General features: G+C 38.2%; 1 protein-coding gene and 1 long non-coding RNA gene across 10 annotated transcripts; one reads left to right on the forward strand and one right to left on the reverse strand.

Annotated features, from left to right (window-relative positions):
• The first annotated feature begins 53 nt into the window (after positions 1 to 53).
• On the forward strand, positions 54 to 23,459 carry LOC149658789 (uncharacterized). 6 transcript variants are annotated; one of them, XR_016369941.1, is made up of 10 exons: positions 54 to 5,142; positions 5,283 to 5,590; positions 5,662 to 5,682; positions 5,768 to 6,017; positions 11,607 to 17,900; positions 17,982 to 20,436; positions 20,523 to 20,614; positions 20,680 to 20,935; positions 21,040 to 23,218; positions 23,322 to 23,459. It is a non-coding gene; the product is annotated as an uncharacterized LOC149658789 (long non-coding RNA). The 6 variants fall into 6 exon arrangements; XR_016369940.1 differs by lacking the exons at positions 17,982 to 20,436; positions 20,523 to 20,614; positions 20,680 to 20,935; positions 21,040 to 23,218; positions 23,322 to 23,459 and adding an exon at positions 10,763 to 11,006 and having other exon boundaries at positions 54 to 4,640; positions 5,095 to 5,142; positions 5,283 to 5,377; ... (2 more) ...; positions 5,768 to 10,288; positions 11,081 to 12,117; XR_016369939.1 differs by lacking the exons at positions 17,982 to 20,436; positions 20,523 to 20,614; positions 20,680 to 20,935; positions 21,040 to 23,218; positions 23,322 to 23,459 and adding an exon at positions 10,763 to 11,006 and having other exon boundaries at positions 54 to 4,640; positions 5,095 to 5,142; positions 5,283 to 5,377; ... (1 more) ...; positions 5,768 to 10,288; positions 11,081 to 12,117.
• Positions 11,035 to 27,947, reverse strand: LOC149658790 (uncharacterized). 4 transcript variants are annotated; one of them, XM_089844407.1, is made up of 7 exons: positions 27,676 to 27,947; positions 27,528 to 27,599; positions 26,290 to 26,421; positions 26,072 to 26,199; positions 25,175 to 25,263; positions 24,420 to 25,079; positions 11,035 to 13,563 (listed from the first exon to the last, which is right to left on the reverse strand). In XM_089844407.1, exons 1-7 carry the CDS (start codon positions 27,739 to 27,741, stop codon positions 12,692 to 12,694), a joined length of 2,019 nt encoding a protein of 672 aa, XP_089700533.1. In that variant the 5' UTR covers positions 27,742 to 27,947; the 3' UTR covers positions 11,035 to 12,691. The 4 variants fall into 4 exon arrangements, with proteins under 4 accessions (XP_089700533.1, XP_089700534.1, XP_089700535.1 ...); XM_089844408.1 differs by lacking the exons at positions 27,528 to 27,599; positions 27,676 to 27,947 and adding an exon at positions 26,922 to 27,138; XM_089844409.1 differs by lacking the exons at positions 27,528 to 27,599; positions 27,676 to 27,947 and adding an exon at positions 26,926 to 27,137.
• Positions 27,948 to 27,990: the final 43 nt, after the last annotated feature.

Below are 27,990 nucleotides of genomic sequence, written 5' to 3' on the forward strand. Positions count from 1 at the left end.
AAGAAAACCAATGAAGAAAAGCATTGGTAAACTGCCATGTTGATCAAATTACAGTTATATATTGAGCCAGGAGCAGATGACAAAGGAGTCTCGGACGCTAGCTTCCACAATATAGAGGGCAATAGCACCCGCGTACGTCACAGCTGTAGCGGTACCGTTTGCCATAGAGGCGCTATCAGACATTATAGCAGACGATGCTTTTGGTGGATTATATCTGGCACCAAAGTCTGCTGGGAATTTTTTTTTGTATTAACGGACTAACGGTGGCTACTGAGGTTCGTCTTATCCGATCGCGACATAAATATACACAATATAATTACTTTATTCAAACAGCTGTAACCGTTAGTATTAAGATAAAAGATAAGACTACATTTTGTGACTTTAAACCTACTAAATAGTCAAATTAAGTCCAAACTAGCAGAGAAACCCAGGTAAGCCAAGACTTAAGTAACAAATTCTGCCCACTGAAATGATTGGGGTTAAAGATAATAGCAAGGTTTTAAAAGATGCCGAAACACAGTGTTATATATGTGTTTTAGGGCCAAAATATTCCGTATTTCTTTTGAATTAATTGACTGCTACAAGAGGTTGGAAAGGAAATCACTGTCTCTTACTTTTTGGGCTTTAAAAGATCGTGAGTGATTTCTTTTCCCAACCTCTTGTTGCTATCATTTAATTCAAGAAATTTTTTTTAAAAAATTGGCACTGAAACACATTTTAGTTTTTGAATAGTGTACATACGTTACTCGCTGGGCTTTTCATTATCAATTTTAGTCTAAAAAATGATTAAAAAGCCGTTGAAAACCATTTTTAACTCTAATACTCGTTAAGCCTAGGCTAATTATAAGCAGACGATACGTATTTTTAAAGAGAGGCTCCAGACGCGATTTCCCAGATCTCCTTTCGAGACTTTGCAGCCACGCTATTGGTTGGAAAATAAAGCTCAAATTTCCTACGAGAGGTGGCACTGGCGTAATGATTTTGGCTAATAACCGTGACGTTCGCGGATCCCATTGCCCTCTACATTATGAAAGCTATCGTCCGAGACTCCTTTGTCATCTGCTCCTGATTGAGCTTATAGATATAATCATTCACATAGTAGTAAAGCACGTCGTTAGTATTTGGGTGTGTATTTTCCGCATCTACTATTTTGTTTGAAGTAAAATTCTTACATATATAGACTGCAGCACCAAGCAAAAGAACTGGTTTGGTGCCAAGATGTGGCGCTAGGTAACCACCCAAAGCGGCGAGACATCCTTGACCCAGCATGGAAAAACCATTGATAAGAACGATATAACTTGGGTCGAACCACGGTTCCACTTTAAAGCGAAGATAAGAAGAAACGTAAGGGTTGATTCCACCGACCGTATAAAAATTGCCTTAACTAAGAGCTAGGATGAAACTACCACATATCGACATAAGTCCCCATGGTTTTGTAACTGAATGAAATCATTTTCCACTCAGAATAGATCTGCGTTTAATGCAATCATTTTAATCATAATGCCAATCTAAGACCTTCAACAAAAAGCAGTGGAAAAATACATTATAATCATTTGAAACGATCAATTATGTTGCTAAATCTCTATTCAAATATTTGGAAGTCAATTTTAGCTTAAAATCCTATTGTATCTCAAGTTCCTGCGCTAAACTAGTAACTGGAAAGTTATTACAGTAACAGGAACGAAGACTAATTTCTGGAATACTATGGACGACTTGCATCAGGGAGGGGAGACTTGAACGGGAGAGTTAGTCTAATGTAAGAGAAGCAGTAATATAAATGGAAGGGGAAAAAAGGGAGGGTGGCAATTTTTATCTCTCTTTCCCTCGATTCTAACTAACGCTCCGGCTCGAGTGGCGTCGGTTACTACACTACCGTCAGCTCCCACTTCCAGTTCAAAGCCATTTTTTAATTTGACGCATGCGCGCAGACACCGCGGCGAGTGACTGAGACGAGTTAAGCCACGAAGCGAACCAATCCGCCTATTCACATACGCACTCTCAAGTCACTCCTCCCTGCTTGCATCAAAAGGTCCAAGCGTTGCCCGTCAGTTTGTCAGGAACATTTTATTTTTAGGCCGCCATTTTAAAAGAGCGCGGCAAGTTGGTCCGCAAAAGGCATAAAGAGCGTCTTCAGCGACTTGGCAGTACTACGTCATGCAACCTCACTATAGTTTCCACTCAAGCTAAAAACAGATACCAAGATCGGGTCGGAAAAGGGGCTGAAATAGCTTCTACTCTGCGAAAAAAAATAAATAAATAACAACCAGAATGGCAACAGGGCGGAGCTATGCTCGAATTGTCAAGTTCCAATCGGATATAGCGAACGGGTTTATTGAATGTAGTGAAATCGATTGAGAAGCGTGAGCGTTCTATAAAGGTTTCACACATTTCTTGCAGCCATTTTTCAAGATGACTGCGAATTTCAAAAATATTTCATAGTTCCCATCTACTACTTTGAAGAAACATTTGGGGCTGGGCGTTGATTATCAGTCATTCTGTCAGAACGCTTCCTTTTTCACAATTTTGATAACCTGATGACCACTTTAATCTATAAAGACGGTATTTCGTTTTTACATATTGCGTTCACGGTTTTGAAAAAAATTAACTGAACTTAAATCCAGGCCCTTAATGCGTGGATAATATTTTAAAGATATGCTTCCGATAGTTTTTTTTATAATATTTATTTATACTAATAATTAGTATCATTAACTTTGGGAATAAATGTTCAACACATCAAAAAGTGTAAAACATGAAAAATTATTTTGTATAATAAACCTGACACATAAATATGGAATCTTCTCAAATTGATCTTCACAATGGAAGAGAATATACTCACTTGAATCTCGGGGTTATACTTAACAATTGGTATCGCCGTTATGGTCTTGCCGATTTGGTCTCGCCGTTTTGGTCTCGGGACTATTTGGTCTCGTGATTTTTTGGTCTCGGGACTATTTGGTATCGTGATTAATTGGTCTCGGGACTATTTGGTATCGTGATTATTTGGTCTCGTGATTATTTGGTCTCGTGATTATTTGGTCTCGGGACTATTTGGTATCGTGATTATTTGGTCTCGGGACTATTTGGTATCGTGATTATTTGGTATCGTGATTATTTGGTATCGTGATTATTTGGTATCGTGATTATTTGGTCTCGGGACTATTTGGTCTCGGGACTATTTGGTCTCGGGACTATTTGGTATCGTGATTATTTGGTCTCGGGACTATTTGGTCTCGGGACTATTTGGTATCGTGATTATTTGGTCTCGGGACTATTTGGTATCGTGATTATTTGGTCTCGGGACTATTTGGTATCGTGATTATTTGGTCTCGGGACTATTTGGTCTCGGGACTATTTGGTATCGTGATCATTTGGTCTCGTGATCATTTGGTCTCGTGATTATTTGGTATCATGATTATTTGGTACCGTGATTATTTGGTCTCGGGACTATTTGGTCTCGGGACTATTTGGTCTCGGGACTATTTGGTATCGTGATTATTTGGTCTCGGGACTATTTGGTATCGTGATTATTTGGTCTCGGGACTATTTGGTGTCGTGATTATTTGGTCTCGGGACTATTTGGTATCGTGATTATTTGGTCTCGGGACTATTTGGTATCGTGATTATTTGGTCTCTGTTAAAAGGAACTGATATTCTCGGTTACGTTCAATAAGTACTCACTTGTACTTGAAGTATCTATCGGGGAATAGTTTTTCATATTTAGCAGTGGCAACCGACATCTGTTATTTCTTTCTACGTGATGGATGAATCGCTCGCGAAACTTACAGAAAGGGGCAATTTAGTTTTCCCAATTATTTGTATTGATTTGTTTAAGGAGATTAAAAATGTACCCTTTTGAAAAGTGAATTATCACTGTAGTTATCAAATTTTGCCAAAATTCATTGCCAAAGCGACGAAGCGTTGTTTGGTCTTGATGCGAACCAAGCGCCACCTGATACGGTTGTTCACGTAGACGTTATTTTTATAGCAATAACTCCGATTACCCGAAATCATTATTACGACAAGAAATGTTTAGCAGATAACACCTTACATTAAGTGTATTTACTCACTTCGCGTTTCGCTTACTTTTGCGCTTGAGCTGACTAGTTTTCGCAGCAAAAACGAAACTATAGAGGACAACATAATATACCCCAAAAGCGTATTTAATGGTTCTCAGTGTCTTTAATGAAAGAAAGGAAATGAGTTTTGTTTGTTTCTCGAAAATCGTTAAACTCGACATTTATAGATGTAGAAATATTTCTACGGACTCGGAAAATTAACGTATTGTTTTAACTTCTACATTTTACGAAAGATTAATTACATCATCGTACTTAAGGTTACGTTTTATTTCTGAGGTAAAAGCTACGAGACATTTGAAACACGTTTAATATAATTAAATTTAATTATCAGGAATTATTTAAACAACAACAACAAAAAAAAAATTTCAATGTTGGGTTGAAAGTTGTAAGATTTTATGTCGTTGTAAATATTTTTCATTATTTCGAAATCAATAAGGTGTACTTTTTGTAAAGCGTTTTGATTGGTTGATTTTCCCTTTAATCCATTCTATATTTCTTCCAGCCGAGGATTATTTGAACGAACAACATGGCGACGCAAACTGTCGATAACTCTATTTGCTTTTGGTAAAAGGCTCATAGTAAAATAAACTAGTTTCATATAAAATAAGACCTTAATCTGTTTCTTAACTTTTCGTTAACTTACTCTATGCTAAGACCATTAACAACCCTCGGGACTCGCAACGCAATAAGATCCTCGTATTGAAATTTGCGCCTCTAGGAGTTACGGCTGTTTTCGCGACAAGGGTACCACCAAGCGGCAACGGATAGAAACTTATAGGGTGTACAGAACTTCCGGTTCCGGATATCGCTTAAAAAAGAAATAAGATCGTCTTCTTCTAAATCCGCCATTTTTAAATAGCAAAGAGAGGAACCTGTAAACCGGAAATTCGTTACCCCCTAAAGGTTTCCTCAATATACCGCGAGGGTCGCTAGGATCGCGCGTAACAGAAAACCACGAAAAGTAGAAAGCTTGCGTTTCGAGTCCCGGGGGTTGTTAATGGTCTTAGCTCTATGTGAGGATTGGGAAGCAAATCGAACCGCGTCATTTTCCAAACAATGCAAGAAGGTAAAGTTGAATTATTTTCAACAAATATTTAGGAAATGTTAAACAGGAATCACAGAAATTGTCTCTATACATGTATAGGTTGATAGACAGATAAAAAGAGAATAATTTAAATACCATGTTATAATACCTTAAATTTACAGAGACATGATAGAATCAAGGACGATTTCGATGGAACATATGCCAGGTTGTGCGCGGTACGATATAATCGAGGGGACAGTGATTCGGCGTAATCAGTGTACGTGGCAGTACCTTTAACCGCACTAAATCGACTACGCGTAAGCCTACCTTTAGCAGTGCTAAAATGATAACACGTAATATGTAATCGGTGTACAGGATCTCTTCGAGTGGTTATCCCCTCGGTAATAATACGTGTTACTATCAAGTGCAAACCAAACTTAATCTCGATTAAATTATATTCCAATGATAGGCTAAATTTTATGTCAATTAGGTGAGATAAATTTATTTGTTTTGATGGTAGTGAACCTAATATTAACGCTAACTTTATTAAACATTTTTCAGACTTGTGAACAATTGATTATGGTGAGTATATTTATTCTCGGGTTACGGCGAGTGACTGGCCCCTTGATTTGGTTCAGTAACAAATGATTAATATTCAATAAATAAGATCTTCAGAAGATATTATGAAACCATGAAGGACGGCGTAGTAAATATGAATTCATTTTGATCCATCGAAAAGGGTTGTGGACGAACTGAGAATCGAACTAAGAACATTGTGCGACAGTGTCACGGTGCAAATAGGTTCTAGAAAAACTGAGGAAAAACAATAGATTCTTGCTCAATTTTCATCTTCTGTTAGCCTGGAATTTCTCAAAATATTAACAGACATCTATCGGCATATAAATTCTAAATATAACGTAGGTATTTACTTGCTTTTGCTTCTTACAGGGCCAGATTAAGCAATTTTGCACCCAGGGGCCGAGATAATGTGCGCCCCGGCTATAAGTCGAAAAAAAGGAACAGCAAATGTTGCTAAGGGGAGAATAGATTAACTCAATGTGCCCCCAACAAGCGTTGCACCCGTGGGCCAGTACCCCCTCGCCCCCTCTTTAATCCGGCCCTGACTAAAACATACAAAGTTGTGTGTAATGCTATTCCTATGGAGCGGGGTATGTTTGTGAATACTTTCCTCAATTACTCGGCCCTTGTTTAATCGATCCCCAAGTTTTTAGTATGGTTGTATGGGGGGCAAATAGGACTATAACATAGTCAAAGGACACCCCCGTAACTCTAGTAGAACCAGAGTTATGAGCCTCCAACGCTGGGTGAATGCTATTCGGTCCGTGACATTTAGGCGCCGCCACTTAGGCGCTGGTTATTTAGGCGCCGCCAAGACAATTAGGCGCCGTGACATTTAGGCGCCGCGACATTTAGGCACCGTGACATTTAGACTCCGCGACAATTAGGCGTCGAGACATTTGCGTGCCAATAATTTTTCCATTATTTCTTCTAAAAATCCGTATTGACCTCTCAATTTGGCAACCCGTGTATTGTCCCTGTGCGTCACTGCATGTTCGCAATCTTCATTAAAGGACACGAAAACTTACTTGTTTTTACAAAACAATCCTAAAATAATAAAAAAACAAACATAACCTAACCTAACCTAAGTTGGGAAGTCAATGAAAATAAACAACAATATTTTGGAAAAGGCATATTCCTTTGGAAAGTCAACGAACATGAACAACAATATTTTGGAAAAGTTATATTATTTTAGGAAGTCAAAGAACATAAACAACAATAATTTGGAAAAGGGATATTATTTTGGGAAGTCAATGAAGATAAAAACAATATTTATGAAAAGGCATATTATTTTGGAAAGTCAAAGAAGATAAACAACAATATTTAGGAAAAGGCATATTATTCTGGGAAGTCAAAGAAGATAAACAATATTTTGGAAAAGGCATATTATTTTGGAAAGTCAAAGAAGATAAACAATATTTTGGAAAAGGCATATTATTTTGGAAAGTCAAAGAAGATAAACAATAATTTGGAAAAGGCAAATTATTTTGGGAAATCAATAATGATAAACAACAATATTTTGGAAAAGGCATATTATTTTGGGAAGTCAATGAAGATAAACAACAATATTTTGGAAAAGGCATATTATTTTGCGAAATCAATGAAGATAAACAACAATATTTTGGAAAAGGCATATTATTTTGGGAAGTCAATGAAGATAAAAAACAATATTTTGGAAAAGGCATATTATTTTGCGAAATCAATGAAGATAAACAACAATATTTTGGAAAAGGCATATTATTCTGGGAAGTCAAAGAAGATAAACAACAATAATTTGGAAAAGGCATATTATTTTGGGAAATCAATGATGATAAACAACAATAATTTGGAAAAGGCATATTATTTTGCGAAGTCAATGAAGATAAACAACAATATCTTGGAAAAGGCATATTATTCTGGGAAGTCAATGAAGATAAACAACAATATTTTGGAAAAGGCATATTATTTTGGGAAGTCAATGAAGATAAACAACAGTATTTTGGAAAAGGCATATTATTCTGGGAAGTCAAGGATGATAAACAACAATAACTTGGAAAAGGCATATAACGAAGATAAACAATAATTTGGAAAAGGCATATTATTTTGGGAAGTCAATGAAGATAAACAACAGTATTTTGGAAAAGGCATATTGTTTTGAAAGTCAATGAAGATAAACAACAACATGGTTGCACTCTGATGTCAGTTGAATAAAAAGAATATAAGCCTAAAAGTACTTGTCATGTTCCTTCATTAAATATCTCAAATCTTTCGAGAAAATTTTACGGCAATGTCGCGGCGCCTAATTGTCTCGGCGCCTAAACGTCTCGGTGCCAAATTGTCGCGGAGCCTAAATGTCTCGGTGCCAAATTGTCGCGGAGCCTAAATGTCGCGGCGCCAAATTGTCACGGCGCCTAACTGTCCCGGCGCCTAACTGGCGGTGCCTAAATGACCGCGCCCAAATGTCCCGTTCCGATGCTATTCCTATGGAGGGGGTATGTTAGTGAACACTTTCCTCGATTAATTGGCCCCTATTTACTCGATCCCCAAGATTTTAGTATGGTTGGATGGGGAACTCAATGGGCCAGTGCCCCCTCAGCCCCCCTTTTAATCCGGCCCTGAAAACTCCCTCCATTTCTTTGAATTTTGAAATAGGGGAGCGGGATTGAAAGCGTGAAACCCTTATTTATTGTCGACGGATGACGGGTATCCTAAAGGGAGTATTAAACCTTCCATATAAAATAAGGCAATACCATCATCCTCTCTCTCGCTTTAAATATATCAAGCAAAAATAAAACACAATACAAAATGCTTAACCTTACTAGTACAATAAAATGCAATGTTTAAACTTACTATTATAAACCCCATCATTTTAAAATACACGAACGAAAAATATGACCTCACCACAATTCTCTCCCTTCAATAACGAACGAAACATTTTACACTACCAAAGGCGCTACTCTTGACACTACTACTACTACTACGACAATGACAACAGGCCAAGTCAAACAAAGACCCACATCGTATGTGTTCATTAGAGAGATGCATGGAAACGGTAAATTTCGATTTACCGCGGTAACCATTGAAAACCGTGGGAATGGATGGCTTTTCTAGTAATATCACATATTCGGATCGGGAATGGACGGAAAAAAACCAATATGGAATGGAAGTGGTTAAATTGATACACATTTTAGTTGGAAATGGTTGGTAAATGGATAGATTTTATTTTCTATGGAAGATAATAAAATTCTAAAATATATATAAAAAGGGTTTTGCCATTGAGTAATGGCAGATATCTGCCTTTGACTGTATTAGACGATATATGGCAATATAATATAGATGCCACTACTACTCATCTCACTCAGTTTGTTGTAGCCTAGTTACTAGCTAGCTAAGCTCACAGTACCGTCTTCTAGCTCGTATTCCTATTACTTTAGCACACGAGATTCACGGCTATTATAGCTGTCAATTGGTCCATTGTAAGTTTTTGCGCCAAATTTTCGGAATAGATATTTTGGGAAGTGATTCATGCTACTTAGCGACGGACGAACAAGAGTCAATCAGTCAAGTCAAATTTTTCTACAGTTGTTCAGCCTCCTTATTTATACTAAAAACTCCCGATGAAGAACACGTATTGCAGTGGTAATTTTGGGCGAAACCAAGACGCTCAAGGGTTATATTCTTTCGGACACTATGGTAGGGAACTGGTTTTCTGCTATTGTTCATTTCGGTAAGGGTTGGAACTGCAATAACCTATCTTAATTGGGAATGGGAATTGTTGGTATTTGGAAACCACGGATCGGTAACGGATGGGAAGGTTTATGAAAAATATGGGTGGAATTGGTAAACAAAAATATGAACAAAAATGGTATGGAAATGGTAACGTTTGAAACTGAAATGCAGCTCTCTTATGTTCATCATACGATGTGGATAAAAAGGTTCGGCGTTGCCCGTTAAGATATTTGGTTAGTTCCGGCCGCCATTTTAATATACTGCGGTATATTTAAAGCACACTACCATACAGGCTCTATGTCTATATGAATTACCTAATACAATTGAAAAGAACAGTAATATTTATTCAGAAAATGAAAACATTTTGTAATACAATACATTTATTAAATGTTCTTTCCAAGTTTGCTAAGTACTCTTAACTATAATCCATTTTATTATTCCTAGTGATTACTACGTTGATGTCGGATTAAATGGCTCTTCCATGCGCTGCCATAATCACACTGATCACATTTGAAGGGTTTTTCACCACTGTGAATGCGTTGATGATTGATCAAATCTTTCTTCTGCACGCACGCATACTCACACTGATCACATTTGAAGGGTTTTTCACCACTGTGAATGCGTTGATGAGCCATCAAATTATTCTTCTGCGTGTACGCATTGTCACACTGATTACATTTGAAGGGTTTTTCACCACTGTGAATACGTTGATGTCTGAACAAACCATTCTTCTGCGTGTACGCATTGTCACACTGATTACATTTGAAGGGTTTTTCACCACTGTGAATGCGTTGATGTCTGAACAAACCATTCTTCCTCGCACTTGCATAGTCACATTGATTACATTTGAAGCGTTTTTCACCACTGTGAGTGCGTTGATGAGTGATCAAATTATTCTTCTGTGAGTAAGCATTGTCACACTGATCACATTTGAAGGGTTTTTCACCACTGTGGATGCGTTCATGTGTGATCAAAACATTCTTCCGCGTACATGCATAGTCACACTGATCACATTTGAAGGGTTTTTCACCACTGTGAATGCGTTCATGTGTGATCAAATCACTCTTACACGTACATGCATAATCACACTGATCACATTTGAAGCGTTTTTCACCACTGTGAATGAGTTGATGTCTGATCAATTTATTCTTCTGCGTGCACGCATATTCACACTGATCACATTTGAAGGGTTTTTCACCACTGTGAATGCGTTGATGAGTGATCAAACTATACCTATTCTTACTGCCAAAATCACACTGATCACATTTGAAGCGTTCTTCTTTGGTATCCTTTCGAATGTCAAGTTCAAGATCCCTTTCATATTCAGGTGAATATTTGTATCGAGTTGAACATTTTTTCTTGGATTTTCCTACAGAAAGGAAATAAATTAAAACCTCAAATGATATCATAACAAAGCTTCAAAAAACATTGTACTGTCCAAAAGCAATTGGTAAAACAGCTTATGCTTAGGCTTAAAGAGACACAAAGACAAAGAAAACATGTTCGTAAACAAAAATAATCAATGTCCGAGTCGAACAGCGGTCTCCAAAGACTTGACCTTACCTAACCTAATACATACTTTGAGAACGTGAAGAAAAAAAAAATAATAAAAAAAAACTGTAAGGTATTAAAAATAGACTTATAAAACAGATTCTATATTTATTGAATTGTTTTATATTCCACGTAAACCTAGGGGGTCCACAAATCTATGACTATTGAATATATTTGAAGTGACGTCATCACCGGTTTCGATCAAGGTGGATTAGATTAGTTAAACTTAAAGAACTATTTAGAGACAACGCAAGTCTGCTTTATGCCTTTTGATGTTTAGCATGTGCGAATTTTAATTTCGATCAAGCCCGAGCAGAGACAAATAAAAATTAATGAGCTTTGCACATTACATTATCTAAAGAATAAATGTTTAAAAAGAAATACACAGATTTCTTACACTTGGGATCTTTAAGAGGAAATAGACTCCATACTAATATCTGATTGACAGTAAGAGTAAGGGCTTAAAACTTTGCTAAATCGCACGCTCCTCCTTCCTTGCGTTTCATTGGCTAGTCATCCTTTGTTTAATCGTTCACACAACGCAAAGATAACTTGTTTACAATCGGGTCTATAGCTACGTATATGCCACTTAGCTTCTAACATCAAATGCATTAAATGTGACGTCAGCGGTGAGTGTTTCTACATCTCTTCCCCTTTATTTCAATCAGAAGGGCCCAGAAAATGGCGAGTTGAAGATCTATGAATTCCAGGTGTTACTGATATCAACCCTGCAGCTTGGTCGCGTTCGGAAATTAACTAATTGTGACTGTGTATGTCATAAAGTACAAACTTCATTCCACGTTAGAACTTTGCGTAATACAGTCTTATACAGAATGCGAACTTTCCCATAATAAACGTACAATAAAATATACGTGACAATATGAACAGCCATATTCTGCCATTAAACCTCTGTAGGTGCATGATAACGCCTACAAAGTAGTGAACAAAACACAAGCAACGGTAAAGATAATTTTGCAATCTCCTGTTTCTGCTGAAAGCAACTAGCACAAGAAGTGATGACAACGATGAAGTTATTAAAGAAGCAAATTAAGATTCAAAGCAAAAACATATTAATTAATTATTGTGGTAAACATATCATTCTTTAATAGCGAATCTATCATTACTGATATCATTTTAATATTAAATATTGTTAATGAATAAATGCATGGTCATATTCAATATTGTTCGTGACGGTTTTAAAAATAACTAACACAAATATAGTATCACTACCAGTGAGCATAGCGCGGCTCCTGTGGATCCCCCACAAGTTGATTTTCCTTACGAACTCCACTTTTGGCCTGGCGAAGCTAGAGGGATTTGTGGGCAGGATTTATACGTGAATGTATAAATCCCGCCCACTAGCCTTTGCCAAGCCAAACCCGGAGTTCAGGAGGAAAGTAGCCTTGTAGGGGATCCACAGCCCACAGGAGCCGCGCAAGTTTAAGACGTTAGGCTAGTTACATTCCCCAATTTTGTAATATCATATAGCCCGTCCGGTGACTATTCCCTAACGATAGGTTTTTACAAATTTTCAACGAACGAAAACTTTGTCATAGTGAGTATCTACTACAGTTGTCTAGAACAGTAATGTTTGAAACGAAAATGAAAACACGATGCGCAATTAACACATTTTGAAATGGTTCATTAAAAGTTCTAAATTGCTGAGTATGCTTAAATACAATCCACTTAAATAGTCCATGTGATTATAACGTTGATGTCTGATCAAATTACTCTTCCGCGTGAATTCATAGTCTCACTGATCACATTTGAAGGGGTTTTCACCACTGTGAATGAGTTGATGTCTGATCAAATGAAACTTCTGCTTGCTGCCATAATCACACTGATCACATTTGAAGGGTTTTTCACCACTATGAATGCGTTGATGTGTGACCAAACTAATCTTCTGCGTACATTTATAGTCACACTCTTCACATTTGAAGGGTTTTTCATCACTGTGAATGAGTTGATGTCGGATTAAATGGCTCTTTCGTGCGCTGCCATAATCACACTGATCACATTTGAAGGGTTTTTCACCACTGTGAGTGCGTTGATGATTGATCAAATTTTTCTTCTGCACGCACGCATAGTCACACTGATCACATTTGAAGGGTTTTTCATCACTGTGAATGCGTTGATGCCTGAACAAAACATCTTTCCGTGTGAAAGAGTAATCACACTGATTACATTTGAAAGGTTTTTCACCACTGTGAATGCGTTCATGATTGATCAATTTATTGTTCTGCGTGCACGCATATTCACACTGATCACATTTGAAGGGTTTTTCACCACTGTGAGTGCGATTGTGTATGATCAAAACATTCTTCCGCGTACTTGCATAGTCACAATGATCACATTTGAAGCGTTTTTCACCATTGTGAATGCGTTGATGAGTGATCAAATTATTATTCTGCGTGGCGGCATAGTCACACTGATCACACTTGAATGGTTTTTCACCACTGTGAATGCGTTGATGTCTGATCAAATCATCCTTCCGCGTACTAGCATAATCACACTGATCACATTTGAAGCGTTTTTCTTTGGTATCCTTTCGAATTTCAAGTTCAAGATCCTTTTCATATTCAGGTGAATATTTGTATCGAGTTGAACATTTTTTCTTGAATTTTCCTACAGAAAGGAAAAAAATTAAAACCTCAAATGATATCATACAACACGCTTCAAAAACATTGTACTGTTCAAAGGCAATTGATAAAACAGCTGGTTATGCTTAGGCTTAAAGAGACACAAAGACAAAGAAATAAGTTCGTAAACCTAACGTACGCGTTGGGAACGTGGAAGATTTTTGAGTTCCTGGTGTTGCTGATATCAACCCTGCAGCTTGGTCGAATTTGGAAATTAACTAATTGTGACTGTGTATGTCATAAAGAACAAAAAAACAACTTTCTCAAATATATATGTATATATGATTCAAATTTCAAATTTCATCCCACATTAGAAATTTGCGTAAAACTGAATGCAACTTTCCCATAATAAACGTATAATAAAATACACGTGACAATATGAACGGCAATATTCTGCCATTAAACATCCGTAGGTATGATAACACCTACAAAGTAGTGAAAAAACACAAGTAACGGTAAAGTTAAGCTTGGCGATAATAATTTTGCAATCTCCTGTTTCTGCTGAGACCAACCAGCACAAGAAGTGATGACAACGATGAAGTTATTAAAGAAGCAAATTAAGATTCAAAAGAAAAACACATTAATCAATTATTGTGGTAAAAATGTCATTTTTAATAGCAAAGATATCATTACTGATATTCCATTTTTAATATTAAATATTGTTAATGAATAAATTCGTGGTTATATTCAATATTGTTCGTGAAGGTTTTAAAAATAACTAACACAAATATAGTATCACTACCAGTTTCGCATTAAGACGTTAGGCTAGACTCATTCCACAATTTTGTGATATCATATAGCCCGTCCGGTGACTATTCCGTAACGATAGGTTTTTACAATTTTTCAACGAATGAAAACTTTTTTCTTAGTGAGTATCTACTACAGTGGTAAAGAACAGTAATGTGTGAAGCTGAAATGAAAACGTGTTGCGCAATTAACAAATTTTCAAATGGTTCATCATACGATGTGGCTAAAAAGGTTCGGCAGTGGCGCCGCCAGGATTTTTTTACAGATAGGCTAAGGAAGATTTGGGGGCCCCTTATAAAATTTCAAGAGAAAAATTTAGTTGCACAGCGTCGATAATATTAAATTAACAACTATTTTATCATATTATTCATATAGAGAAGTTTAATATATTAAAGTTCAGTATTATAGAAAATAGACATATTATTATATAAACTGTAGTTTGCGAAAATAATAAAAACACGGAGTCGGAGCAAGAGAAGGTGATTTTCAGTTAAACCCCCTATGAGGTCACTGTGCACTGTCGATGTGGTGGTGAGGAAAAGAGAAATCGGTTTACCAAAAGTAGTCTGACCTCGAAGTTTTATGCGACCAGAAGGAACGGGAGAGAAGAAGATTAGGTAAAGAGCGCGAAACAAACAAGATGACCCAAGGGCTGGGCTCATAATTTTAGCCATATCGTAACGAATAGAAAATTTCAGTGAATAGCCCCTCGATGCGCTACGTTTAAGTGTGATATAATGATTACTACTAATCCTAATTTCAATTCTTTTACTTCTGATATAATTATAATAGTGCGACACAAAGAGGAAACTTGCGCACACTTTAACGGTGCAAAAATGATTAATCGTAACGCACAAGTTAACCCTTAATTGAAATACTGAAAATCAGACTGATTGGTCAATCGATGCGCTATCTTTAACTGTGCTAAAATGATTGCCCGTAATCTGTACATCAATAATTTACCTTCTTTTATAAATGTAATGGGGCGACACAAACAGAAAACTTGAGTGAGTAGCCCCACAATAACGCATACCTAAACCTTAATTGAAGTACAGAAAATCCTTTAGCCCCTCGTTTCCCTGACCTAAAAAAAATTACCTGGGCCGTAATCCTTACGTTCATAAATTGACTTAAGTTAAAATTGTAATACACTATATCTATCTATATCTATATAAATCAAAGTCCTGACTGACTGATTGAGTGACTGACTGACTGACAGACTGACTGATAATCAACGCCCAGCCCAAATCGCTTCCCTAGAAAGCTGAAAATGTGCAGGAACGTTACTCATAAGTAGTAGGCACGTACTAAGAAAGATCTTTCCAATCCGCCACCATCTTAAAAAATGGCGCCCAGAAATGTAAAAAATCTCTATGCAACAAATTCCGCGCTTTTCAACCGATTTTTTTAACATTTAGTACACTGCTTTCCTTTAACCTATAGGCGGGCTGAATGGTCTTTTGAGTTCGATTTGTTGCCATCTTTTTAAATGGCGGCCCAAAACTTTAAAACCCTTAGGTATGGAATAATGTCAGAGTGAAAAGAAATAAAAAATGTCCCGACAGGCTGACGGGCAACACCGAGTGCCTTCGCTCCTAGGGTGCTACAAAAATATTGGTTATCAGTAAAATCTGCCCATTCTTTATATCATTTTGATGAAGTTCTTATTATACGCGAGCGACGCCGCGAGAAACAGCTAGTTAAATATACGTATAAAGATGCTATATACTTCCTTTTGGTTTTAAAATTATTTTCGCTTAATAGAGAAATACACGTAAATGCCGGGATCGTGATAAACACCGCCTTAAGACCATTCAAAAAAATATAGCATCAGTATATACTTGCTTTTGCATTTAAAGTTAACCTCGATTTCCTTTAATGTTTAAATAGAGGAGCGGGATTGTATGCGTGAAATCCTCATAGTCGACGGGTGAGAAAAATTGTAAAGGAAGAGTTTATCACCTTCCATTATATTAAGGCAATCTAATAATCGTTTCTTTCGCTTTAGATATATCGAGAAAACGTAAAACACAATTCACAATCATTAACCTCACTTGTACAATTAAGTGAAATGCTTAAACTTACTATTACAATCCCCATCCATGCAGAAAAGGAACGAAAAATATCACCTCACCACAATCCTGTTTCATTCACTGTCCCTTCAATGACGAACCAAAGATTTTACACTACTACAATTACTACGAGAATGACAACAGGGCAGATCAAACTATAATAGCCTCATCATTGATGTACATCATACTATGTGGTTAAAAATCAAAAAGCGAGATGACTTTTCTGGCTAGTTAAAAACTTTTAACACGAAAGTGTTAACCCACTTCCCATTTTGTAGAGTATTGTAAAAATCAGATGGCAAAAGGTTCATCATCCGTGTGAAACTTTGTATAAAGTAAATTGCCTTGTAGGCCTACATCATAATATTGTAATAATGGTATTTTTAATATTATGGGAACCTAATTTCGGGGCCCCTCTGAAATTTACGGGTAGGCTGTAGCCTACCCAGCCTACCCCCTGGCGGCGCCACTGAGGTTCGGCGTTGCCCGTTAAGACATTTGGTTAGTTCCGGCCGCCATTTTAATATGCTGCGGTATATTTAAAGCACACAACCATAGAGCCGGTATGTTAATTATTCGGTAATTAAAGGTGCTTACATTATTTCTAAGAATGGAAAGTTTTCTTAGAGATTACCTAATACAATTGTAAAGAACAGTAATATTGAAACGGGTTGTTTGTATAAAATGTGGCGTTATTACTCGCGTCTCGTTAACACTTATATTTTCTCGCGATCCGCGGTCGTAATGAGTAGCGCGAGTAGTCAGCCGCAATAGGTTGTTCTTCGGCGGTATTGGCGGGACGGTCGTCGGCGAAATCGGCGGGATTGGCGGGACGGTCGTCGGCGAAATCGGCGGGATTGGCGGGACGGTCGTCGGCGAAATCGGCGGGATTAGCGGGACGGTCTTACTTATTACTTCTAATAAAGGTGTTCGGAAATAGTCTAAAACATTTTTTAACATTCCGCGACCTCGGCTTCACCGCTCTACGTCTATACCTTGCCCTAATATTGTAGCAGTCGAGGGGGTCATGAGGCTGAACTTGTTTATTTTACGGTGCTGAAAGCGCCACCAAGCGGGAAAACACGCCGAACTAAATTAGTCAAAAAATGTTCTCGCTTCGCTACATGCATGGGCCTAGATATCTCGAAGGCTCCGGTCAGATAGTCCGTGCAGACGATGATGAAAGTGTTATTAAGGCGTGATTTAGGAAACGGGCCGAGAAAGTCCATTCCACATCGGGCGAAAGGCTCATCTGGACAGGGGAGTGACTGTAGGAGGCCCAGGGGCTTAGTCGTCGGCATCTTCCTAGATGGCATAGTGTACATGACATAACGTAGAGCTGGACGGTGCGGCGCAGTTTCGGCCAGTAATACCGATCAGAGAGCTGTCGAAATGTGCGATAAATTCCCAAGTGACCGGCCGTGGGATGGTCGTGACAGGCGTGGAGAACGTCATTCCTAGGTGTACTTGGAATGACTAGAAGGGCCCGATTCTTTGATTTGCGGTAAAGGATCGCGTTGATCAAGATGTATTTACTTGCTTTGCGGCGAAACGCTGATTCGACTGTGTTGGTTGGTCTTTCTAGGTGGGCAATGATCGGGTTCCAGAGTGCATCTTCCCTCTGCAGCTTGCCTATGTCAGGGACCTCCACGACGGAGCAGCATGGTCCAGCCGGAAGCGGGGCTTCTGGAGGCTCTGGATCGACGAGCCGGCTTAGGCAGTCTGCGTTGGAATGTCGCCTGCCGCTCCGGTAATAAATCTCCATCTCCTGAGCTTGTGTGTCGAGAGACCATCGGGCAAGGCGGGAATAAGGGTCCTTAAAGGAAAGCGCGGCTCCATGATCACCCCTAGCATTCTGGCTAATCTTCTGGACACGAATTTTACCTAGCCAAAGGCAGGAACCAATCAGACCTAATGTACTAGTTCCCATTGGTTCCTGCCTTTGGCTTAACTAGCCTTCAGCAAGCTTAGCCACTGTGTAGCAGAAAAGCCATCTATAAGGGCCATCAACGGAGCCGCGCTTTGCTTTAAGGCTACGCCACCAGCAAAGGGCGTGATGGTCCGTTATAATACATACGGATCGGCCATGTATGTAGGGTCGGAAACGAGCCAAAGCTCACACTAGCGCCAGGCATTCTTTCTCCGTTGTGCTATAGTTTACTTCGGGCGCAGAGAGGGTGCGACTCGCATAACCGAGGTATTTTTCCATGCCATTCTCGCGTTGACTCAATACCGCTCCTATTCCTTTATCGCTGGCGTCTGGAAGAATTTCGGTAGGAAGAGTAGGGTCAAAGTGACTCAAAATTGGATGGCTAATCAACTTGACTTTTTGAGTGTGAAAGGCGGTGTCTTGTTTTTTGGTCCATGCAAAAGGAACTTTGCTGCAGGTGAGCGCGGGTGGTCAGCCGCAATAGGTTGTTCTTCGGCGGGATTGGCGGGACGGTCGTCGTCGGGATCAGCTGGACGGTCGTCGTCGGGATCAGCTGGACGGTCGTTGGCGGGATAGTTCGTGAAATCGGCTTGACGGTTATCGGCGGAATCGGCTGGACGGCTGTCGGCGAGAGAGGGTGATTCGGCCACTGGAACAAGCGGTTCGACCGGATATCGGCTGGCGGCTAGGGTTTCGTCGAGGTGGCTGATGGCTGGACCCTCTATCACTGCTGCTGCTGCTACTCGAGACTGTGTCCCTCATCTCTGACGGCCGCTCCGTTTTATAGGGGTCGTGGAGGGAGGAGTCAAGATAAGGCCGTTCGCTGCGAGGTCTATTATTGTGCTGTTATCAGTAGGTGAAAACCCAGCGGTCGGTGGGGTGCTTTTGGAGGGCTTAGGTGTAAGGTCCGCGACAATATTTATTCAGAAAATTAAAACATTTTGTAATACAATACATTTAGTAAATGTTCTTTCCATTTTATTATTCCTAGTGATTACTACGTTGATGTCGGATTAAATGGCTCTTCCATGCGCTAACATAATCACAGTGATCACATTTGAAGGATTTTTCACCACTGTGAATGAGTTTATGTCGGATCAAATTAAACTTCTGGTTGCTGCCATAATCACACTGATCACATTTGAAGGGTTTTTCACCACTGTGAAAGCGTTGATGTGTGACCAAACTAAATTTCCGCGTACATTTATAGTCACACTCTTCACATTTGAAGGGTTTTTCACCACTGTGAATGCGTTTGTGTATGATTAAAACATTCTTCCGCGTACTTGCATAGTCACACTGATCACATTTGAAGGGTTTTTCACCACTGTGAATGCGTTTGTGTATGATTAAAACATTCTTCCGTGTACTTGCATAGTCACACTGATCACATTTGAAGGGTTTTTCACCACTGTGAATGCGTTTGTGCATGATCAAAACATTCTTCCGTGTACTTGCATAGTCACACTGATCGCAATTGAAGGGTTTTTCACCACTGTGAATGCGTTGATGAGTGATCAAATTATTCTTCTGTGAGTACGCATTGTCACACTGATTACATTTGAAGGGTTTTTGACCACTGTGAATGCGTTGATGTCGGATTAAATAATCCTTCCGCGTACTAGCATAGTCGCACTGATCACATTTGAAGCGTTTTTCTTTGGTATTCTTTCGAATGTCAAGTTCAAGATCCCTTTCATATTCAGGTGAATATTTGTATCGAGTTGAACATTTTTTCTTGGATTTTCCTACAGAAAGGAAATAAATTAAAACCTCAAATGATATCATACAACACGCTTCAAAAACATTGTTCTGTTCAAAGGCAATTGATAAAACAGCTGGTTATGCTTAGGCTTAAAGAGACACAAAGGCAAAGTTATAAGTTCGTAAACCTAACGTACGCGTTGGGAACGTGGAAGATAGTTCCTGGTGTTACTGATATCAACCCTCCAGCTTGGTCGAATTTGGAAATTAACTAACTGTGACTGTGTATGTCATAAAGAACAAACAAACAACTTTCTCAAATATATAAATATATATATGATTCAAATATCAAACTTCATCGCACATTAGAAATTTGCGTAAAACTGAATGCTGCCATTAAACTACCGTAGGTGCATGATAACACTTACAAAGTAGTGAAAAAACACAAGCATGAATTCAACGGTAAAGTTAAGTTTAGCGACAATTTTGCAGTCTCTCCTGTTTCTGCTGAAACCAACTAGCACAAGAAGTGATGACGAAGTTAAAAAAGGAAAGAAGCAATAAAATATTAATCAATTATTGTGGTAAAAATATCATTCTTCAATAGCTAAGATATACCATTTGTTATATCAAATGTTGTTAATTATAGTTAAATAAAGGGTTATATGAATGCGTCGATGTTTGATCAAATTATTCTTCAATGTGCTGGAAAATCACACTGATGACATTGGAAGGGTTTTTCACCGCTATAAATGCCTTGATGTGCGGTTAAAGTACTCTTACGGGTACTAGCATAGTCACACTAATCACACTTTGAATGTATTATCAAAGAAAACGAGTTTAGAAACAGAAATTCATCCATGTGCGAGTCGAAACAGCGGTCTCGAAAAACTTGATCTTGAAAGGTAATAAAAATATGCTTATAAAACACATTCTATATTATTTGTTTGAATGATATCCCACGTGAACCTAGGAGGTGCACAAATCTGACTGTTGAATATATTTGCAGTGATGTCACCGGGTTCGATCAGGGACGGGGAATGGAAGCTTTCCCCCTGATTCGATTATTTAAACTTATAGAACCGTCAGAGTCACTATTTAGAGACAACGTACAGTCTGCTTTATGCCTTTAAATGTTTAGCTAGTGTGCATTTTACTTTCGATCCAGCCCGAACCGTTAAATCTTTGCAGAGACAATTGTAATTAAACATTAATGTGCTTTGCACATTACATTATCTAAAGAAACTTTGTTAAACCGCCCGATGTGTACCTATGGAGGACTTATCGCCGCTATGAATGTGTTTATGTGCAATCAAACTACTCTTCTGAGTGCATCCAAAGTCACAATGATCACATTTGAAGGGTTTTTCGCCACTGTGAATGCGTTGATGACAGATCAAATGATTCTTCATTGTGCAGGTATAATCACACTGATCACATTTGAAAGGTTTTTCAGCACTGTCAATACGATTGTGAATGCGTTTGTGTGTGATCAAATTACTCACACGATTACTACCATCCATGATTTTAAACCATACGGATGTAGTTCACTAGGCAGATTGGTCTTATAATTAGCAGAATAGATGAAAAACCACTTGATATTCCTTTTCACACTCCCATTGATGATGGCATAGCTATTTGAGATTCCATAGTTTCAGTGCATTAATAACGCGAAAAGCCGGCAATGGCGAATTCGCGACAACCGATTTATTCTGATCAACACTATATAGAGCCACGCAGTGTGGATAGGTGGCGTCTACGTAGTTTTCGCTAGCGAATAGGTTCATGTCTGATGTGTTTGTGTATGATCAAAACATTCTTCTGCCTACTTGCAAAGTCACACTGATGACATTTGAACGGTTTTTCACCGCTATGAATGCGTTGAGGTGTGATCAATTTACTCTTCTGCGTGCACGCATATTCACACTGATCACAGTTGAAGAGTTTTTCTTCGTTACCCTTTCATACGCGACGTTGTAGGCCTCTGTACGTTTCTTGTTCAATTTTCCCATAGAAAACATAGAAACCACTAACATCATTTACAATTTATCATCAAAAATAAAATGATATTCAATTGAACTTCATGGAAAAAGGTAATGCGTACGAAAACGCGGTGATACAGAAAAAAAAGGCGTGTTGAAACAGTGTTGTTCAAGGCGTTTGCTGGTAAATAAACACGCATATCATAAAAAGGGAATGAAGATTAACTTAACTGGCGAGAAGAAACCTTGGCTCGAAACCTGAAAGGTTGTACTTTTAACTTTCAGCTGATTTTGAGGGAATCAAATGCTAGGTGACGCTGCGTAAAGACAAGTTACCAATTTATTAATTTCGTTCTGTCAAAGTATTTTTGCTCGAAATAAGCACCAGCGATGATAAGAAAAGAGTGAAGACCCTTGGAAAAACGGGGTATTTTAAGGGTTTGTTTCATTATTCAAAAGGATGAAAGGTCGTTTAGTGCTACAGTTCAAAGTATGTAGAATCTTAAAAATAACATAAAAGGTGTGAACGTTTTGTCCAACACATGTTACAACCACAACGACTGAAAGTGAGCATCGATTAGCGGCTTTTGGCCCAAGATTAGTTTTCATCTAAGTTTAAAGTTTTCATCTACGTTTAAAGCGGAATTTGGTCCAAAAACTGAACACACTGATTTTCCGGCAGGAAGTCCGTGTCTCCCACATTCGAGATTTTTGGAAGAAAAAAAATTCTATGAGAGCGGTAGCTCTCTTAGATAAGACTTCATACTGCTCTTAATGTATAAGGAGAGTTTTTTGTTTGGATGTAACTTTTTTTGTATTGTATTAACTGTTTTGAAAAAAAATCCACAGAACTACAATTCTGGCCCAGGAGAATATTTGCAAAGAGTTGAACGCTGCTTCTCGGATTTTTCTTCAGAAAGCAAACAAACTGAAACTTCTCACAATTTGAATCAAACACATTGTACTGTTCATCGCACTTGATAAAACCGGTCATGCCAAGTACTAAAATGACGCAAAGTTAAAGAAAACAAGTTCGGAAAACAAAATGAATAACGCTCCGAATGGAGATGACTGTCTCCGAAGATTTCATCTATCAGAAAGTGGAAACTAATGGTTGTTTATCATCAAGAAAATATTTAAGGTTTTAGTCTATTGCAATATAAATCTGCTTTTGGAAGGGAAAATAATAGGTGACGGAGTTAAAATGTAAGTAACTGCAATTCCTTAACACGTAACTCCAAATTAACTCACGACTGTGTGGGATACATTTGGCCCTGGCGTTACCCTTATGAACTGAATATGATGTTAGGTAAAGTGCAAAATTTTGAAAGAGTCGGATATCATCATAATTTAAGGATATGATTGCCACTCCTCCGAGGAAGGTAGTCAGTCACTCAGCGTAAGCGGTGTATGTGACAAAATCATGATTTGCTTATTGCAACGATGAAGTCGGAAGAAAATAAAACGTCTCGGATAGTTTGCCACGACAATAACATTATTTTGCCGAAAGGCTCTACCCAAATTTCAAGGACGTTTACCTTAACACCATTTTCTCTTTAAAACCCTTGTTTCCCATACATTAAGTAATTTTCAATATATTACAAATTGTATATGTTACATTTTCAATAATAAATCGTTTCATATTTCATTATAAGTAAGACCAAAAGCGGTAAGAATTCACACGCAAAGTACGCATCTTGGGCCTAGGTGAGCTATACGATATATTTGAAACGCCTCGTATAGAACCTAACACGCGAAGGACAATTATTCGGTGGCGCGGTTCCTTCGGCACTACCTTAAGAACCGATTGACCACTTGCATAGATTCGAGAACTGCTATAAAGACGGAGTAGGGTCTCAAAAATATTCTTTCGATGAGATTATTCACTATTTCAAAGACCATTGGGAGTAAAGTACTAAGGTCTTATCAATCTGAGCAACGTTTGCTTGGGCTCTTTGAGACACCCAGGACGGCCGGGTACCTGTATTTTTAAAAGGGAATTTTTTCTCGTCCGGTGGCCACGGAGCTCAGGCTCAACCGCTGAATTTAGGTAATCAAGTATTGAGCTTAATATTATCCGTAGGAACAGTTTTCCGTTTAAATTAAAAAAGTTAAAAACGTATTAAATTAAAAAAGTTAAAAACGTATTAAATTAAATGAGACATAACTTTTAGAAACTTAAGCCCTCGACTTAAGCTAAGGATTGATGATTAGGTTGAAAAATTCCGGGGAAGACAGAAGAAATGAGGGTTAGAAAGGACGGGGTTGAAAAACCTGTTAGGGGAACTACCACTAGAAAATTTCGAAACATGCTCATGAGGTTTCTACTGTAAGTGGGTAAATTTAGACAATTTTTGAGTTTTATGTTCCAGTCCCGAAAATCGTTGCTAAGCGTAAAATGACTTACCAATTTCCGAACTGGCAGAAGTTGTATTACTTTCGGAAATATTTGACGAGCTACTTTCGGATGCATCAGAGCTGGACACTGAAGTATTATCTTCAACTTCAATCGGCACTCTTGGTAAATCGCTTGGCAAGTACAGTTTCACAGTTTCATTTTGTCTATTATCAGTTTTCTTTGAATCGGTCAAGGTGATTTTGGATTGGTTATCATCAAGATTCTTCTCTGGAGCTTCTTCTAGAGAATTGCTTTCCATATTTGCGTCAAGCGACGACAATTCCCAACGTTTTTCAAGACACAATTTCTTGGATCGAGTTGCTTTACTCTCATTACCTCTCTTTGTCGAAGAAATTCGTGATTTAGGATAAGAATTGTGAATTTTAAGATTGTTCTCGAGAGGCGAATCTGTCGTTGGGACAGGAGACATTTCCAACTGTCTTTCGCCCTCAAGGTTTGGTAAATAAGGAACACAGTCACTGTATTTTAGTTTAGGAATACACAGTTTCAAAATTCGCGTTCCAAGACCCGCATTGGAGGTAGTTTTAGTTTGGGATGTGTTTCCTTTGTCAATCTCCTCCGCGTCACATTCAGGGGATTCTTCCTTAATATCTTCTTCAGTCAGCGTGCCTTGGACATTGCAAGCACCTTCAGCTTTTACCAACGAACCTTGATGATCAAAACGAAAAAATAACCCTAATAGTTTCATTAAACTGGAACTACATCAGATTGCGTGTCAGGATTACGATAATGTGACACCATACCTAAACCAAATTGCTCGAGGTCCGTGGCTTCCACTTTGAGCAGACTTTGGTAAATGTTGCTGGGTATCTCAGCTGGTATACTTAGCGAACTACGCAAATAAAACATCGTTTAAAGTGATACAGCAACAGTAATAAAAGATTAATACATTAATTTTATCAGAAGGAGATAATGGAAGAAGGATGACACTCTGAAACCTCTTAATACTTTAGTTATATGTAACATGATTCTTCCCAGGCTCACCCTTTTTGAACAATTACTTTCCTGCTCAACAAACTTCAGATGGGCATCACAACGTGGGGTGAATTCTATAACTGCTTGGTACTAAATCCTCAGCAATCAGCCCACAAACCTTGATTGTCTTGACGTGGGACAACAATCCACAAGCGCACGCGCATTGGCAAATAGTTAAGAGCCAATAGAGTAATGATGAGGGAACTATTTATTCGGTTTAATAGTAACCATGCTCCAAATGTAAAATGATGTTGGAAAGAATCATGTTACAATTACCCAGCCGCTTTGTGGCACACTTCTCTCGAAGAATTACACACTTCTGATTTTATTCACGATTATCGTGGCAAGGCTTAACGAATCAAGTTTTATGGACGCGAATTAGTCAGTCAAATAAAAAATTGTACTTGAGCTTAAACTTAACCATAGCCGAGAGAAAGCAAATTTTCCCGCTTTATTTTTGGTAAAAATAGAAGAGAACGCTTTCGGTGGAAAGAAGGACTAAAAAGAAAGCACTATTTCAGTGACTAAGCTCGCGAGTCGTATTGGTTCGATGCCTATAGTATCGGCTCGGCTCGACCTTAAAAAAGCTCATCGAGCTCGTGAACAGTCCTAGTTTTAGATCCGCCTTCGTGGACAAGTTCTCATTGGTTTTTTGCTTTAATTACCTTTGTATTTGTTCTTCCGTTTGTTGCTTTATCAGAACAGGATGAGATAATTCCTGTTCATTCAGTCCTAAATCATTTTCAACAGGTTCTAATTTCACACATTCAATGTTGGCTCTTTCACTTTCCTCCTATGTTATAAACAAATAACAATAATTGAACTAATACTTTTAACCTGATTCTCTTTCACATCGACTATGAAAATGAAGAATGTCACAAACCATCAGGTCCTTGATTTTACTTTCCAACTCTTGAATGACCCCATTGAGCCTTTCAATTTCATCCAGTTTCTCATTTATCGTAAACAAAGTTCTCATTCTCTCTTTTTTCACGTTTGATATTAAACCATTACACTGAAAAAATAGGCTGCATTACAAAATAGGACTTCCTTCTACGCAGAATGTCTTTTAAAGTGTCCAGAAAGAAAACAGAGAAACCAATGACGTGAACAAAGGGGGGATCAGAAGGGGTTTTTCGGTCAAGGCTCCACCACAGGGCGCGATATGTTTCCCTCGACCATTTATAGCGTTATTAAAGGGCACCACAAGAGCCTTTTGAGAGCTCTATGCCTACACACACAAACTGCAGCCTTGCTTATAGTTCTTGCAAAGCTATCGCACCCTCTGGTGTTTCTAATCACCCACAAATAAACATTGGTTTACTTGAGGCTTTTCTATCGCGATTTATACTTTAAAGCAAATGTCAGCTCCTGTGGCGCCCGAAACACACTGATCAACCTTCTGCACACAAATTTTATGTAGCCAAAGGCAGGAACCAATCAGAAATCATCCTCAAGGGTCAGGGTTGTTGATTTTTTTTATTATTTAAATTGAACTACTAGATAGTAAATTACCAACATGAAAAATTTTGAGTCAAAATTAACCAAAAGCAAAATAATCATGACATTGAAGCGGCTATTGTATATTTTCCACAGAGTTATTCTTATTGTTACTATTCAAATGCTTGTACAAAAAGACTAGCTTGATCGCTGTTTCATTTCCTCGCCTATTTCGAATCTTACTCCAGTTAAATTTGACCACGAGTGGCAAGACAAACTGGAGTTTTGGGAAAAACATAAACTGAAATATGCCAAAACCATGGTTCTTTTTAATTATAGTAAAGTTTCTTAAACTATTTCTTGGCATCTTAGAAAACATTTTTTAAAAATAAAAATAAATACTTGATTTTAATCAAATGATTTTTTTAAAAAAATCGTTTGATTCAAATCATGATTTAAATCAGTGAATCCAACTGATTTAAATCAATCAACAGTGTCAAGCCTTAATAAGCTTATTGGGTCAGACTGGTCAGTCAACTCCACCCCTTGACTATGGGAGCATCTAGTGCCGTTTTTTTTTTTATAATAAACCAGAGTCACAGCTGAGACTTGCTTTAAAGGGATACTAGATTGGATGGCTCATGCTGTACTGGGCAAAACGCTATAGGCTTTGAAACTCACCTTGGCTTTCAGTTGCTTTATTTCATCATCTTTGCTCAAGTGATCACAGTTGCAATCATTCTCCTCCATTTCCTATAAACAAAGTCCAGTTTTTCGAAATTTAAAATTTCTGTGCAAAACACGGATGGTGCAATAATTTCTCAAGTACCTCTTTAAGCGCCACCCTTTGAAGACTTATTAAACTCATTTCGGAAATGTCTGACTCTAAAGACATAACTTTTCAAACTAGAGCTATTTTATCAAAAACAAACAACAAATCCTTCACGAAAATCATTCCCCCAGTGTTGCCAAAAATTGAGAGAGAAGATAGAAAGGCTACAAGTTACAGAATAATAAAATTTAATGCGAAAATTCAAAACGCCTTTAGGTTGGGGACAACTTCGGTTTAAATTGTGTAGCAGTCATTGTAGCAGACGATGGTATAAGTAAGGGCGGCACGCCGGCGGCCCGGGCCCGGCACGGG

This window comes from Phalangium opilio, unplaced genomic scaffold, assembly GCF_054372755.1.
Source record: "Phalangium opilio isolate 3A_F unplaced genomic scaffold, DU_Popi_V2 ptg000075l_1, whole genome shotgun sequence".
Taxonomy (NCBI): domain Eukaryota; kingdom Metazoa; phylum Arthropoda; class Arachnida; order Opiliones; family Phalangiidae; genus Phalangium; species Phalangium opilio.